This window comes from Ictalurus furcatus, chromosome 7 (genome assembly GCF_023375685.1).
Source record: "Ictalurus furcatus strain D&B chromosome 7, Billie_1.0, whole genome shotgun sequence".
Lineage (NCBI taxonomy): Eukaryota > Metazoa > Chordata > Actinopteri > Siluriformes > Ictaluridae > Ictalurus > Ictalurus furcatus.
The window spans coordinates 19509076-19526912 of NC_071261.1; the positions used below are offsets into that span (position 1 = coordinate 19509076).

The window sequence follows — 17837 nt, forward strand, 5'->3', positions numbered from 1 at the left end:
GCAAAGTGGGGACTGCGGACCAGCGGGTCTGCAATAGGCATGTCGTATCGTATCCAATTTTATAGTAAGTAATATGACAGCTATGGACCTCAATATAAACTTCTAAATAGGTGAAACATTTATTTCATTCTTATGTTTATAAGTCTAATTATCTGGTCACTTCAACTGAAAGGATTTAATGTAAAGCTAGAGTATTGAAAATGTGCATAAATAACGATAAATCTATTTGCAAGTTTTATATAAAAAAAAGCAAACAAACACAAAATGTTTCAAAACTACACTTTAACTCAATGTATGTAGTTTGGGTTGGATTAGGTGTAACATTCAGGAATAAAAATAACCTTAAAATTCTCCAATAAGTATGTATGACGGTTTATATTGGCCTAATATTTGAATGGTTGGATGATATTCATAAAAAAGATCCAAAAATGATACAAGGTCCATAAGCGCACTATGAAAAATATTTTGACATTGCATGGTGTTCTTGGCTATAAAACGATCTCCACTGAGAACTCCTCCAATGCTGTTTGACTGGATTTGAGTGGACAATCTGATGTAAACTTGTTAACTAATTAATTTACAAGGAGTTATTTCACTTTCTCCTTTGCTCTGCATAGCCCCACTTCCAGTTTGCACCATTGCATATTTCATCATCATCATCTAGATGGCAGGTCAGGAAATTCTGATTGCTCAGCAAAAGCTGGCAAAGATTTATTTACAGATAATAAAGTTTTAAAGACATCTTAGCTAGAGCGTTGACACACAGTCAAAACAGCATTATTAGATATTTAGTCTAAAGTGCTCATTATTTATTATTATATTTATCTATAGGAGTACTGTACATTTGCAGCTAGATGATTATCAGATTATCACACAATGTCAGGAAAGTTGTAGTGTTTTCTCCCTGGGGTTATATATAGTAAAACTGAGAAAAAACTGAATTTCATTTCATATTACGGACATATTATTTACAGTTGTGACATGACTTATTTAATACAGTATAAATGTTAAATATACGATTCATGTATTGTATCAATCCAAATGTGGCAGTATCCTTGTCTTCCCAGAAGTCTCAGTGCAGTCTGACAAAATGTATTTAAAAAACCCGCAAAAAAAAAAAAACAACTGTAGCGTAGCTATGGATAATCAAAAGTACAGGCATTTGAGAGAACAGGCATTTGCTAAGAATTTTTTTATTTAATTAACTGTGATTTTAGCATTTAAATGAAATAAAATCAAATTTGTGAGCAAATATAAATAAGTTGGTTATTCTAAATATTTAGTCCTTGAGGGACATTTGGAAATGTGCGTTCTTTCTTGTAAACGTGCAAACACATAACTTGCATGACTATTTCAGATGTCAAAATTGTTAAATATATAGGCATTAATCTAGTTACTCAATTCGTTTTTATCCCTGTACAATGCTACAAGATTCAATATGATACACATATTTAGCTGCGGCCAGATTTATATTAATGCAGTAATGTTAATGTTAACCATCTTGAATATTTATTTCTGAATTTTTCAATTTGAAACTGAGAAATTAAGGAGTAATGTGTTTTTTCTGCAGGTAAAGAATGAGAAAGTCTCTTTAACCTGTCTCCGCAGAAGTCACTGAAATCTTGAATGGCCCAACTTCTCTGTTCAATTATTCTGAGACAGGAGTCCAGGGGATTCTGAAGAAGAGGGAGAAGTAATCTTTAATTTGAAATTGAAATGTAAGAAAGCTTATGAAACCGGGTGTTCTTAATTGCGGTTTACCCTACTTGTAGGTGAGAGATTATTTACTGCACCAGTAGGCTGCCCTTAATCACAAATCCATTTAAATAAAAACAAAAACAATAATTTAAAAATGATTCTGAAATCTCGCTTACATATGCCTTAGAGTTAAACACATCATGCAATCCATAAGACGCAAAACCTACAGTGTACATGAGAAAAATAAGCCTTTAAAATGTTAGTAAGATTATTGTGCAAAAAAAAAAAAAAAAATTGTGCCGCTTGGATTCCCCATTCTTCGCCTCCCTTTCTGCATTCACATATGCAGAATAAGGCAAATAATCGCCTCATAGTGTGACTAGATGTAGAGTTAGAGAGCGATGGAGACAGAGAAAAAAGTCCAAACCGCTCCGCTACTTTCCCCCTCCTCTGTTCACTCTTTCACACATCTGACAGAAAACTAGACCAAAAACCTCCACATTCTTTCCTTCTTTTGCATCCTCTGTTTCCAGTCAGTCATCCTGTTTGCCTCCTTTACATGCTTGTGTTTTAATAAGACTTTTGCGTGTTACACGCCTGCATAGTTCAGCCTGAGCATACTTTTATGGTCTGAAAAATAGATATCTATAGAAATCTAAATGTTCAGATGATTTCTATAGATATCAATTTTTCAGCATTTTCACAGCCTTATAAGCAGAGGTGAAAAAGTACCCAATTCTTTTCTCAATTAAAAGTACAATTACTAAATAAACAATCCAGTTAATGTAGAAAAGTATAAACTCTTCAATTTACTTACAGTATGAAAATAAAAGTACAAAAATACTCATGAATGAAAAAGACCTATGCCTCACATTGCATATGATTTTACTGATATTAAATTAGTGCCCTTTCACCAAGGGACCAAAGAATGTCGCAAAACATTAATGAATGCTAACAACAGCTCAAACAATATATCAAATGTTTCCTAGCATGATAAGAATTCTGACGATACAAACTAGATAAATGCTAATAGCTAGCTGTCACAATACAACCTGCCTCGATAAATATAAAGTGTACATCGGACAAGATAGATTACAGTGATGCTTTATGACTTTACAAGTAAAAGAAACATAGTGATGTAGTGTTTGGTAAAATCTCTACTTTCTAATCACTACATTTTCAAAGTATTACATGTAAAAAAAAAACTCAAAGTACTGGGGCCTGTTGCACTTGCCGAATGTAAGGTCGATCGTAACTCAGGGTGTAAAGTCAGTCCTAAACCATATGCTGAGAGTAGTTCACTTAAAAACAACATGGTAGAATTTCGGTTGCACCAGAGATACTTACAAGGTAGATCAGAACTAGTACTGTGTAACGTGATCATGGATACAGTGATGTATTTCTCCATCACACACCAATCAGAAACACGAATGATAAATATTACATCGACGATCGAGACGTGTGAAGACACAGGACAGGGGATAATGCCCATTTGTTTTTTCACTGTTATATATTTACTTGATGTTCATTATATTTTAACCGTAGATAAATCAACAAAATCAAAAGGATTGGACTTTACATGTGGTTTCTTAATTTATCCATCTCTTGGTTCTGTATTTTATGCCGTTCTGCTTTCTGTAGTGCAACAAATGCTAATGCCATTTCAGTAATGAGCCATAACAATGAAAAATAACTAATGCCTGCAATCTTAATCTGCATTTGAATAAACCAGCAGGCAGTATAATATTACATTAATGGTCAAATTTGTTAAATACTTTGTGGAATATAATACTTTCCCAATATCACAATTTGTTAATATTTTTCACTAGCCAAGGAAAGAGCTCACTACACTCCCTGATATTAAAATAGCCTTTTTATATAGTCCTCAAATTCATCCGTGTATAAGTTCTGTTACAGAAACTGGATCTCTGTGAAGTGTCCACATCCAGTCATCACAGACCATAGACCTACATAAAGAAATCCAAAAAACTAAATGCATTTATAAGTCCAAATATTCTTTTTTTACATTGCGTATATATTGTTATTTTGAACAGAATCAGAGTAGTTTTACTTGCGATGAACATTGCACTTACTAGTGCTTAGTTCCAGCTTAATTCTGTGTTGAAACTATAGCTTGATGCAACTATTATTTAGTAGTTATCCATTTACATTAAAACTAGGCTATAGGTTGCGTTTAGCTGGAGCAACTGGCTGCAGATACTTATGCATAGTACTTGTACCAAAAAAAAAAAAAAAAAAAAAGTGTACTTTTTAGACTATATACACTGTATATATTTGGTGTTAGATTTTGTCTAGGCTGCCACATGTCTTACACCTTTGGTTTCATACCTACACTATAATAATGCTGAGGTTAATGGAGAGGAGAGTTTTAAATACATTCACACTGTACACACCTCACAGTTTGTGCTCACCCACACTGTACTCAGCATTATCATAATGTGGGTATGAAATCAAAGGTGTAAGACATGTGGCAGTCCAGACAAAATCTGGGTCTTGCAAATAAGGCCAAACGAATACAGTATATATTCTACCATCTACACACTGTCTTACACGTTTGATTTCTTACCCACACTACTGTATGTTAATGCTGAGGTTAATGGAGTGGATCATGATAGATACATTCACACTGTACAGACCTTACACCTACATTGGCCTTTTGAACCCACAAGATGCACAGGACAAGGAGATTTAAATTTCTCAGTGTGTGTGAACTGATGTAACTTGCAGTACTACTTTGTACGTGTGGTATGTTTTCCTACCAACATCCAGCAAAGGATAATGTACACTCATTATTACATTTTAAAGAAAATTGTAAGACAAAGCTGCAGTGTTTTTACTGCACATTTTTGCATCTTTCCAAATTCCCATTTTTACTGTTTAGTTGTGGGGATTTGGGAATTTTGGTTACTGGGTACTCATGCACTGCCATTAGATTTACTCCCATTATGAAAATGTAAAAATGGCAACAAAATTGAATGCTGTAGAAGGCAGAGATAGTGGGAGAGGAAGAAGGGAGTTGCACAGGGGAACCACTGTGTGCAGACAGAAATATAGGTAGAGAGAGTAAATGATGCAAGTGTTGTATGGAAACTATACATGTGTTGTGTGTTGTGGGAAGGAGAAAGATGCATGTATAGAAGCAGATGGAGAGAGAACAAACAAGAGCGGAGGCGGGATGTACGGAGGTTTCCCTTGTCCACTTCCTGCACTGTTGTCGTTTCATGGTCAACTTCCTGTCACGTGACCTTGACATAAACACAACTCTTCTACTCACCCACATAAATACACACAAACTGACATAGACACTCACACAAACATGCTCACACTCTCACACAGTTACACATATGCACAAGCTTACACTCTGACACACACACACACACACACACACACACACATACACACAGTGTTGACAGGAAGCTTTGCCACTCGCATATCGTATATACACTCACACACACGCCTACGCTCTACCTGATGAAGCCTACATGTCGACTCATACGCATTTCAGACCGAAGACGAAGTGAGTCACTCACCACATGAGATGCTCAAGATAACACACTCAACCTTGTGAACAATGGTTTTGGCAGAGGATGCTCTTTTACCATGATCTGAGATCAGTTTTGTGGTCACTTGTAGATAACGTTAAAAGTCAGGTGGCGAACAAGCTAACAATGTACAAAAACCTTTTACCCTGGCTTTCAGCAACATGCTACATTTGCATTCAATTCTTGTCCAGGATTTCTCACAAAGGATATCTACATGCAGACAATCTGCAAATCAACCAAGAATATACCAGACATTAGGCAAAATCAGATTCTGATGCTCTGTGTGCTGTGAGTACATTTACTTGTTTGTTTACCAAATTGGGAAACAATAATAAATAGACTGAGCGGGAAAGAAAGAAAAAGGGATGGAGCAAGACTGAGACAGAGGGAGATCCGTGACTCTTTCCCCAGGATGTGGTTTTCTTTTCGGGGTTTTAGGGGTGAGGTTCTCTCTGTGACAAATATAAGAGTTACTTTTGATCGGCAGCACCTGCTTTCGTTAGTGTGTGTGTGTTCACACGTGTGTTCCTGTCAGCGTGAGTGTGGGTGTGCTTCTTTAACATGTTTATATGAAAATGTTTTTACATAGCAAGATGTGTAGGGGGCGGAGGGGTGAAGGACAACTGGGGGAGAGAAAAAGAAAAAGTTTGCACGTGTGAAAGTCTTGTAGTTTCATTTGTAAGCAGAGGAGATTGCACACTACGGAGTATCTTTATGTGTATATATCATGTGTTGAAGAAAAAGAAAGGAGCACAAAAGACAGGTATGTGCAAAGTTAGACAAGAAAAACTTGAAGTGCTACGAGATAAAATGTAATGATGATGTGAAAGTCAATTGAAAGTATTTAGCTAAATAAAATACATCTTATCTCTCTTAATCTCTTTCATGGTTTTGCTTCTTTTATCGGTTTGACACTCAATTTAATAACTGAAAAAAAAAAAAACCTGAAACAGGAAAGATCTTAAAGAAAGTAAACAGGAAAATAACAGACATTTGAGGTAGAAGTTTCGAGTCTGTAATTCTGCCCCTGTTTCAGTTCACAAGGTTTTACTTAGTTATCTGATATAAGGTATTAAGGTTTAATGTGAAAATACAACTGTGTGCTTCTCTCTTATTCGTTACAGATTACAAAGATGCCATGACTGCCCTATGACTTTAGCTTGGCAAGTAGAGAGCTTTTAAACAGCCTCTGACTTCTCTGTGGGATAAACACGTATCTAAACATCATGGCTGATCACATTTCCATCCATTCTGAGTCTCCACCCTTCTCTGCCATGTACCGCCTTCAGACACAAGGTCAAAGATCAAACTACAACCACTTTCAGAACATTTCTGTGAGCAGAATAAACCAGTATGAAGATAACAGCCTTTTGAATGACCCTGCTGACAATTGTGCCAGTGCTGTAACAAGTATGAACGGAGTTGGTGAGCAGATAAATACTGCATACTGGGACATGGAGTCTTTGATCTCGTCTCAGCCTGGTGCATTCAACAGAACCAAAGCCAACAGCGAACGATATGAGGAAGAATGGAATTCCGGTTCCCAGCAGCAGGATGCAATAGAAAATTATGGTACAACAGGCGGGAATCATCAGAAACTGGACTCCTTCTCTGAGGCATTTTATGACCGAAGCATTTCTAGAATTGCCAACTGTGTTGATCAGGTTGGATACAATGTTGATCCAAACAACTCTCCCAGCATTCCACCTCTTCCCTCCCTCTCTTTCCCTCTGGTTCTGAGTCCTCCTCCTACGCCTCTTCCTCAGCAGTCTCTTTCTCCTCCTAAACGGGGGCTTTATCCCCCTGCTGTACAGTCACTGAACCACACACAATCACAGTCCCCTTCCGAAGGCTCTTTGCGGTTCTTTCCATCTCTTTCTTGTACCGGTTCCATTCTTCCCGGGGGTTTCACTCCTACTCACTGGCTCCCACTTTCCACTGACAACAGTGGGAGTGGAGACATAACACAGCACCTTCCTCAAGACCAGGGTCCATCTGCAGTCTACCCAGAGGGGGTGGGGATTCATCTAAGACAGCGGAGTGCGACGGAGGGAGATACAGGTAACTGAAGTAGCTCTTAAGGAAAATACAGATTTTGTTTGATTTTATAAGAACCTAATTTCTGATAAACACAGAGTCTCTCCTCTGTCAGACTGTTCTCTAGAGACTTCTCCATGTTCACCTCTGGTGCAGCATCCACCCCAACAATCTGCTCAAAAACATGAGAGAGAGCATTGCCCTGTGACTTCAGATCACCACATGACATGGTCCCAGGTAGGTTTTCTAGGTCAGTTTTCTGAACTGACTAACCTATACAATTATTTCATTTTTAGCACTCATCTGTAAACCTTTTCCTCACAGATGATGCCATCATCTCAACCTTTTTGCTCCCCAATCCATCATTTGAACACTCAGGCAGAGGGATTGAGGGTGCTTGAGGACACAAAGCCCATTGCAGGGTTCCAGCGAACACCTTTTTTATGTTTGTCCAGCTCACAGGTATGAAGGATTCATAATAGGAAAATACTGATCTCAATTATCAGCAGGAATAAGGAGGCTCAGTGAACGACACTAAATTTTGGACTTTTGGTGTTGTTAGAACAATCCCTTGGCAATCTACACTGGCCTTCCATTCCACAGTGTGCTCCAGTCAGGAGCACTGGGCGATGATCGGGAACATGTGACTCATCACTACACTCCACTTCCCATGCTAAATCCCACTCGCAGTGGAACAGGACTGTACTGTAACCTGCTGCCTCCAGTGAACCACCAGAAACGGTGGTCAGAGGAAGCAGGACATCGTGCTCAACAGCGGTGAGAAAGTGTCTGTACAGTCTTTTAGAATTGAGACGTCCTCAGCTGTTGTGTAGTACCCTGTAGCACCCTGTTCCCTGCTAAAAGCATCAATTATATTACATTTAAGACTAACCAAAAATGAACAGTGTACTCACTTATACTCTGTTTTTCCTTCGCACACAAAAACCAGGCAAGTGAATATAGGGCCAGAGTTTCAGGCTGAGATACCTGATCTGCTTGAGCAGGAGCAGATAGACTTGTGGTCTGAGGAACCACTTCGGGAGGAGTTACTTTGGAAACCATGGGCAGAATTAGAGGGGAATGATGACCTACTAGAACAGGGTAAGTACCTCAGTAAAGAAGTGTTAACCTTAAACTATATTGAAAATACCTTTACACTTTTAATTAGACCTGCAAAACATAAAAGTAGCCGAACGATTTCTCTTAACTGACTGACGTCAAATGTCTGCTTGCAGAACAGATGTTAAGATTTCTTTCAGATCTTATTAGATTTGCTTTATTCTTGACACTATCCTTGTGTATACCCAATCTACTATAAGGAGTAAGGAGCACAAGTGAGACCAACATGTGCCACCACATGTTCTACTCAATAATATGAAAAGTATTTTTGTTGTGGATCTCCCTGTATGTTCAGTTCAACCATTTATTTTACAGTAGTGCAAACACTTATTTCTTTACCTTCACCTTACATTCCACAGTCTAATAAATTTCCTTGACACGCTTCGAAATGCTCTGTGACACTTTTTCTATATTCACCTACAGTTTCACTTCCCTTTTCTGCAAATTAACTACATGCTTTATATAAATTGGGGTATCAACTTATCAAGTCTAGAAGTTTTCCTTTGGTGTTTGTCGAACTCCTTATTCAGCTCGGCAGTGTGTTTTAATGTTTTGCACATTTAAGCATCATCAAATGCATTCCACAACACTTTATTAAATAAGCATCACATGTATATTTACACTTTAAATGCGATTCATTTATTAATTTATTATTATTACTTAATTAAACCACTAAAAGCAAAACAACGTTATCATGTTATCAAGTTATCATCTCAAGCGCTGACATAATGCTCATTTCAAAGATGATTAGGCACATAAATTATATTACACAATTTATCTGTCCATAAAACTTAGCACAGGCAACTTGCTACGCTTTAGTTCTGTAGGTTGATTATTATGTACACTTTCTACGCTTAACTGTAGCTTTGAATTTGTTTCATTATTAGTTTTCAAGCCATGCCTGTGCATATTTAGCTGTCAAAAGGTGTTACACTTAGTTTAAGCATTGCATGAAAAGGATATATAATCGATAACTTTGATACTCTTTACAAGTTGATAACAGGAGCATCCATCTAAAGATGCACAAGTAATGTTTATTTAAAGCTGTTTATTAAGCTAAAATGCTATTTAAGCTACACTCACCCAATATGTTTTTTTGTAACCATGTGAAATTCTTTCTCAGTGGAGAATCTTCTAGATTTCAGTACTTCTACTGCTCTACCTGGAGGTGTTGCTAATCTGGAGCTTGCCCTTCATAGCCTGTCTTTATGCCAAGGAAATGTATTGGTAAGAAAACAGAAATAAAATCCTTAGTCATACTTTAAATGTGAGATTTGCTCTTGACATCATTGTCTTTCTACACACTGTCTTTCTGTTACAGGCTGCTTTGGAGATGATGTTTTTCTCAAACTCAAAACCCTCTGGAGACTACCATTATTGTGGTACGATCCTACCTCTTATTATTGTCACAGAAAATGGGGACCAAGAGAGCTAGTATATTTAAATTAGAAAGCAGTGGACCTATACGTGATGATAATATAAATTAATTAGCTTGACATGGATATCCAAATTATGACTACCTCCAAGTTACACAGATGGGACTGTAGGTTTTAGCTCATTTGCAGTTTCTTTCAATTCCACAGTACAGTACATCGCATTATTTTCCATTAAGCTTCATGTCATCTTTCTGTCTTTTTGAGAAGATAGAGAAAAATCAAGGATGCTTTATTTATACTGTGTTTGTTTCACAACTTTCAAATCCAAGTAATGAAATCCCTCTCTTATAGGCAGTGACATCTGGCGGTTAAATGAGCAAAAGTTATTCCATAAGGCCTTCGCCATGTATGGAAAAGACTTCTCATTCATTCACAAAATGGTATGTTAATATCATAACATACCATTAATATTAAAAATATTGACAGCCCAACTCAAACATGATGATAAACCACAGGTGCAAACAAAGGGGGTGTCACAGTGTGTTGAATTCTACTATCACTCCAAACGGCTCAGAGAGAAACAGAGGAAGCTAAAGGAGAAAGAAGCGCAACTGCAACAGCAACAAATGGCTGCAGAAACACTTACTCCAACTAACCAGGTAAAATTATATTAATTTATTTACAAAACATTGATAGACTCTGCCTCCACAGAGTCATTTAACAGTAATAAAAGCATTTAAATAATAAAGTAAGCTTGACTGAAAGTATCCTTTATTTACAGGTCATGGTGATGAACCCTAATAATGTAGACAGGCTAATTCATACACCTGCACTGGCTCCAAGCTTTCCCTGCAAACAATGCGGAAAGTAAGTGTATTCTTGATGCATATAAGGCCGAGGTTCTCAACATTGGTCTTTTGGGACCCATGGCCCAGTACTGTTCCCTGCTCTTAATCCTCCTGACCCAGCTCATTCTCAAACCTTTTATGAGCAGGATCAGACAAACATTTATTGTAAATACATCAAATACCTAATATATGGAACAAGTCTCAACACAATTATGTGATCTTCAGCTAAGGGAATGTTTCACTAATTTATCATGCTTCAGAATGTGTTAATTTTAGGATAAGATTTTCTGACACATGGACAAGCATGGATTTCTTGATAAAATTTAGAAATGTCATTAAACCTTTCTTAAAATATAGAAATCATAAACTGTTATAATTAATTTCCTGTTTGTTTCTCTCACATTGCTGCATATATCATTCTCAGGATGTTTTACAAGATCAAAAGCAGAAATGCTCACATGAAGATCCATCGTCAGCAGCAGGAGGACTGGAGGGAGAGAATCCAACCAAACAATCACCTTAGCCTGACCCAGGCCCTACAGAACCAAAACCGAACCCTGACCAATCCAAACCAGCTTGTTACGCAAGGTCACCCAAACCAGTTATTAACCCAAAGCCTGATCCAGAACCTGGTGCAGTCTCAGGCTCAGCTCACTTTTATCCAGAGCAGCAAGACTCAAAGTCCTTGTTTCACTACTGCCATCAGCAGTACAAACTCCACACAAAGCCCACAGATGGCTCCCAAAGCCCCAGCTCTACCACTTTACAGGGGCCCCCAACAGACATGGGGTGCCATTCATGGTAGCTTGGAGTCTGGTCTGTATTATGACTAATAGAGGAGCACAGGTGGGGATTCAGGTTTAACTTCTTAGCTACAACCCAATGATAATTCTCCTTGTCCATTTCAGGAACAGTAAAACTGACATGTAGCTTAAGTTTGTACATAACTGAATTTAAAACTATGTTCATTAAATGTTTCTACTGACTTCACACACATTGTCTTTAAATCTTTATAACAATGATGCTAATTTCATACACTTTTTGGATAGTTGGTCTCCTACTAAACAGGATTGCCTAATGTTTATTACCATTCACTCATACTTAAGGCAAATCAATATTAAAAAAAAAATCCTTTCTTGTCTGTTTTATCCTGATAACTGGCTTGACGTCAGAGAAATATGACAACACCAGGATCTCATTGTTATAAGACATTAAGTTATCGTCAATCTGTAAAGCAGAGATATGGACTGAAGGTTTATTGCAAAGAAACTTGTTTTAAGTATGATACATGCCAGAGACAATAATGTAGATTTATGAAACAAACCTTGACCATGGTCACACATGTATTGTGTCTAAAAGAGAAGGAGTATACATACAGGAGGATGGTTCTGGCTGTGAGGGGACAGCAAATTTACACTGTTATACAAGCTGTACACTCATTACTTTACATTGTAGCCAAGTGTCATTTCTATAGTGTTGTCACATGAAAAGCTATAATCAAATATTTACAAAAATGTGAGGGGTGTACTCACTTTTGTGAGATACTGTACATACATACATAGTGCCCAGTGAGAAAAATATATTTGAAGTATATTCCCAGTGATATTCTAAAAAAAAATTTGTAGACCTGGGTTACTAAGTAAAGGAAATTGTTCACCCAGGGGTAGAAATATGAGGTAACACATGGGCCAAATTCCCTTAGTCATTCATAACAATGGGAAATACCAAGGAACTGATGTGCAGCAAAGGATGTTGAGCTTCACAAAATGGAAAGTGGCAATAAGAAAATAGCATTGAAAATGCTCATTTCCACCATCAGGGCAATAATTAAGAAGTTCCTTAGAAGGCCAGAAGAGGCACATGCAAGAGCAGGCTGTGTAACCGTGTCCTTGTACAAGAAAATTCACCAGCTCACAGAGGACTGCTAACAGCTGAAGGACAGAAGGGTTGCAACAGGTCCCACATTAACAAGAGCATGTGTTATTTCTGGTGAATTCTGTACAACACTCTGGAAACATCATGTAATGTCTATCAAAGCTTTCTTTTATATATATAATAATAAATAATAATTAAAAAAAAAGAAAAAAAAAAGGATTTATTGAGCTCAAAGTGACTTTCCATTTCCATTTGGAAATGAATTATTAGGTCCTTACTAAGCATTCAGGCAACATCCAGGTCCACGGTGGCTTAGTGGCTTAGCACGTTCGCCTCACACCTCCAGGGTCCGGGGTTCGATTCCTGCCGGGGCCATGTGTGTGTAGAGTTTGCATGTTCTCCCCGTGCTGTGGGGGTTTCCTCCCGGAAGGAAACCGGAGTACCCGGACATGCATGGTAGGCTGATTGGCGTGTCTAAAGTGTCCATAGTACATGAATGGGTGTGCAAGTATGTATGTGATTGTGCCTTGCCAGGGTGCCTGTGATGGACTGGCACCCTGTCCAGGGTGTACCCCGCCTTGTGCCCGATACTCCCTGGGATAGGCTCCAGGTTCCCCCGCAACCCTGAAGAAGGAGTAAGTGGTAGAAGATGGATGGATGGATGGATGGATAATCTCACCAGCCACTATCTTCACCAGCTATTCACTGCTATTCAAAACTCATGCTTGATTGTGAAAGAAAGTAAGGTAGAAATGCCATGACATCAAGCCAGACGGTATGCAAGACTTGGATGAGTACTGACTTCTCTCTTTCATTACATTCCAATGTGAACACCCTGAATTTTACACAAAAGCCCTCATTTTGCAAGAAGGATAGTAAAACCTTTTCTAGTCTACAAATTATTTTCAGCCCATGACACAAATACATAAACTGTGAATATGCATATTGATTTTATTAGTCTTTCTTTGTATACACACATTGAACTGCATGTCCTCATACCATATGAAGCAGCTACAGGATTCACAGGCATCTTTTATTTCATTGGTCTACATGTAAACACAATGAGAAATAAGTATTCAATATTTTTTATGTTTAATCATTTAAGAAAAAGAACGTCAATGTTTGCATTTAAATGTGGAATACTTATGGAAGTAATTTTGCCATCATATGCATAAGATAGCTCTGAGTGGTCCTACCTTTCAGGCCTTTTGGTATTCTTTGACCTGTAAAAATATTCACATGATAAATCGAGATCATATACAACCATAGTTCTGCAATTACTCGCTAAAAATACCAACTGTATAGTAGATCAGTTGTGAAGCATTGATACCTCTGATTAAAGGCTTCGCTCAGTTGAGCCCTTGTCTCCGTTTTCGTGGTAATGAAGGATGTTTGTTGGTTGTTCTAGCAGTGGGATGAAGCATGAGTGTGCTGGTGCCGTTAAGTGGGTACCGACACTGTAGTGTTAGCCTTTTGGAGCATTGCATTTATGATTAAAAAAAAAAAAAGGTATATTAAAAACCAGCAACTTTCAGAAGGAATTGTGTCAGTTTAAAATTTCTGTATATGGCGTAAGCCTGCATTATCCATAATGAGAGATATAGCTGCCTGTACTAACTTACCTGAATGGTGAGTCCACGTGGATGAGGGGGTCTTCTTCAGGAAGAAATTTCTGGCTGTATCGAATCTCGTTCTCATAGAGCAGAGAGTTGCCTTCTACCTGGTTCACATTTATTAAATCTAATTTAACTTTTCCTATGTAAAAATTTGTGTGTTATACTATTAATAGGGTCATTCCACCTCAAGTGGTCCAGTGCAGGTTGAGCAACCGTTTTTAATTTCCCCAAAACTTTGAGTGATTACCTCTAGGTATTGGCATTACAAAACCACCATTTTATTTTTGTTTATTTATTCATTTTTGTTTTACTTAGTTTAACTATGATGGTTATCTTTTGTCATGGCACACAACAAATTTTGGTTATACAGCTACAGAAACCTCAGGATAGGCCTAGTTCCTTGGAACAAAAACTGATCTCTAGAGCACATTACAAAATGTGCATGTACATATATAAACATTTTGCACGTTGTTGTTCCTCAGACTTACAACTTAAGTCCAAATGTAATGCTCAAGATTGCTCACAGTTCCACTTTTAGGGTCAGGTTTTTTAAGGGGGTACCTAGGTAAGTATAGTGTGCATGCAAAACATTTCAGGTTTGAGACTTCTCTCTCTCTCTTTTTTTATGGGGGCGAGAAAGTGCAATTTTTAAAAATTCCCCTCAATTTCAGGTTGAATGTATCTGGTCAGGGACCAGATACGAACCTAAACTTTTCACAGAAATAAGACTTCTAGAATGTCATTCTGCTTTAAAAAAAACTGAGTTTCAGATTCCATTGGTTACAAAACTAGGGCTAAAAGAAATCTGAAGAAAAGAAATACTATATTCATGCATTTTGAGAAATCAACAGTTGTAATACAAGTATAACAAATAATAAATATGAACACCATACTACTGTAATTATGTTTATGATTGACATACAATAGCTTATGCTCTTCAATGAGGTCTATATTGGCAACACTGAAGCATGATCCATCACATGGTTCTTCAAATCTGCAAAGTTTGGCTCCAACCTCTAAATTTACCTAGATGTAATTTTCCAGTAATCCTGAAGACCTCGGGTTGCTTGTTCAAGTGTGTTTGATTAGGGTTGAAGCTAAACTCTGCAGGACAGTGGACCTTGACGGCCAGATTTCAAGAACCCTGATCTGTCATGTTGGTACAGATGTATAGTTGATGTGTGTGAAATGAATTTATCCAAATATGGAATTACAGTATCTAGTTGGGTGTCTTACAAATGACCGTTGCCTCAAGCTTCATAAATTTAAAATGTATATATTTCTCTAAAGCTTGCTTTGTGGCATGTCCACTGTTTAAAGCACCATACAAATAAAATTCAATTGAAATGAAGAAACAGCCATGGTGTTGTTTCTCCCATGATAAAAGCAGTAAATGACTTCTGAGCTGTAGTCACGCCTGTGATAAAAAGCAGTAAGTGACAGCTCAGAAGTGACTTACTGTTTTTATCACAGGAGAAACACCATCACAGCTCTGTTAATGACACTATTCATTTGTAAAACACCATTAAAAACACAATGTGCTCTAGAGATCTGTTTTTGTTCAAAGGAGCTAGGCGCATCCTGAGCCAAGATATAGAGGTTCTATAAACAGCTGTATAACCAAAATTTTTTATGTGACATGACACAAAGATGGCCATTGTAGTTAAGCCAAGTAATGGCAATACATAGAGGTAATCACACACAAAAGAATTTTAAAAATCAGGAAAATTAAAAACAGTAGAGCAACCAACTTTGCAATTATTGGCCCATGGTTCAAGGCACAGTTTGCCCAAAAAATTGTATTTGCACAGTTATCTCTTGGATGCGTCCAATTTCCCATTGTAGACTCTACTGAGCTCACTTACAGTCATGGTGGTGCCGCAGGAGTCCAAGCTGAAGTTGAACAGAGCTCTGGAGCGGTCTGTGGCGGTTGGTTTACAGGATGTGTCCAGGAGACTGGTGCTGTTAGGCTTGGTGGGAGGGATGGAGCGAGTTGTATCTGTAACCACCACTATCCTTCCTTCTGGCAGGCAAACTGTATATGGGTAAATAAATGTATCATAGGACAATTTTAAGTGATAAGTACAGCCATGTTCAGTATTCGTGAGAACAGTATTCAGTGAGCAAAAAATAGAAAAAAAAAAAAACTCTATATGGAAAGGAAACAAGCTTTCTGTCTAATAGTGACTAATAGTTTAGTGAATAAAGTGTACATGCTTTACCCAGAAAATCTCGAACAGGAAATGTGCAGCGCTGGACAAGGGAGTGCTCCACCTTTAGTGTCACCATGTTAACAGCACTGACCTCCACCTTGACAATCATGTTCTTCAAATTCAGGTCCTGCACATACCAACAGCATCAGTCATTCAATAACTTATAACTGAATAAGAGAGGAACTGAGAATAAAAGCAACAAACCACAAGATGGCAGCACAGGCAAAACAGTATACAGTATTTATTTTACATGAACGCCAACACTGTATGTAAGAGATGGGTTTGGAGATAATCCCTATATGTCTGCTGATATTCTTAAATTAAATCAAACAACCCAACAGTGGTACAAGCATGTGTTCAGTCGACATGCCAATGGATTTGATCTAAAATGATCATAAGGTTTTGCACAAACTTGTGGAGTCCATGCCAGCTTGAGTGTACTCTTGGGACAAACAAAGTACTAAGAAAGTCAAATTTCAAAAATTCTACTTTTCACTCAAGTTGTGAATAATGGTCTTTTGGAACACACTCACACACATATGACATGAAAACCACTGACAGGTGATATGAAAAACAATGATTATCTCATTAGAATGGCACCTACCAAGGGGCATGATATATTAGGTAGCAGGTGAACAGTCAGTTCTCGAAGTTGTTGTGTTGGAAGCAGGAAAAATTGGCAAGCTTAGCGGCTTTGACAATGGCCAAATTGTGATGGCTAGATGACTGGGTAAGAGGATTTCCAAAATGGATGCTATGGTGGGGTGTTCCTAGTATGCACTGGTTAGTACCTACCAAAAGTGGTCCAAGGAAGGCTACAGTAACTCAGATAACCACTTGGTACAATTCTGGAGAAAAGCATCTCAGAATGCACCATACATCAATCCTTGAGGCGGATGAGCTACAACAGCAGACCATGTCGGGTTCCACTTCTATAAGCCAAGAACAGAAAGGGGAGGCTGCAGTGGGCACAGGCTCACCAAAACTGGACAGTTTAAGACTTGAAAAAATGTAGCCTGGTCTGATGAATCTCGATTTCCACTGAGGCACACAGATGGTAGAGAGAATTTGGCACCAGAAGCATGACTCAATGGACCCAATCTGCCTTGTGTTAACAGTCCAGGCTGGTGGAGGTGGTGTAATGGTGTGGGGAATGTTTTCTTGGCACATTTTGGGCCAGTTAATACCAATCATCCATTACTTGAATGCCACGGTCTATTTGAGTATTGTTTCTGCCCATGTTCATCCCTTCATGATCAAAATTTACCCATCTTCTAATGGCTACTTCCATCATGAAATGAATGCAAATAATCAAACAGAACTTTATACTTACAATTTATTTACAATATTTACAAACTGCTCCACTACTGCTGGCCCAGAGCGATTCTGACTGGTGCAGATATGTTCAAGTTTGATGTGTCAGGTTCATTTCCAATTTTCTGATTCGAAAATGATGCGTTGAAAGTTTTAATCTTTGGTATCATTAAAACAC

The 17837-nt window shown here is 37.9% G+C and overlaps 1 protein-coding gene across 1 annotated transcript; it reads left to right on the plus strand.

The window, feature by feature from the left end:
* The first annotated feature begins 5809 nt into the window (after positions 1–5809).
* si:dkey-19b23.10 (uncharacterized) lies at positions 5810–11827 on the plus strand. Its single transcript, XM_053629164.1, has 12 exons — positions 5810–6024; positions 6386–7322; positions 7414–7535; positions 7623–7760; positions 7861–8075; positions 8248–8399; positions 9541–9644; positions 9739–9799; positions 10145–10233; positions 10309–10452; positions 10575–10660; positions 11066–11827. The coding sequence occupies exons 2-12, from the start codon at positions 6488–6490 to the stop codon at positions 11472–11474; spliced, it is 2355 nt and encodes a 784-aa protein (XP_053485139.1). The 5' UTR covers positions 5810–6024; positions 6386–6487; the 3' UTR covers positions 11475–11827.
* Positions 11828–17837: the final 6010 nt, after the last annotated feature.

Coding starts and splice junctions, on each gene's coding strand:
- si:dkey-19b23.10 (XM_053629164.1), top strand. CDS start 6,488: ATGGCTGATCACATTTCCATCCATTCTGAGTCTCCACCCTTCTCTGCC. Junction 9,645..9,738: donor TATGCCAAGGAAATGTATTG/GTAAGAAAACAG, acceptor TTTCTGTTACAG/GCTGCTTTGGAGATGATGTT. Junction 10,453..10,574: donor CACTTACTCCAACTAACCAG/GTAAAATTATAT, acceptor CTTTATTTACAG/GTCATGGTGATGAACCCTAA.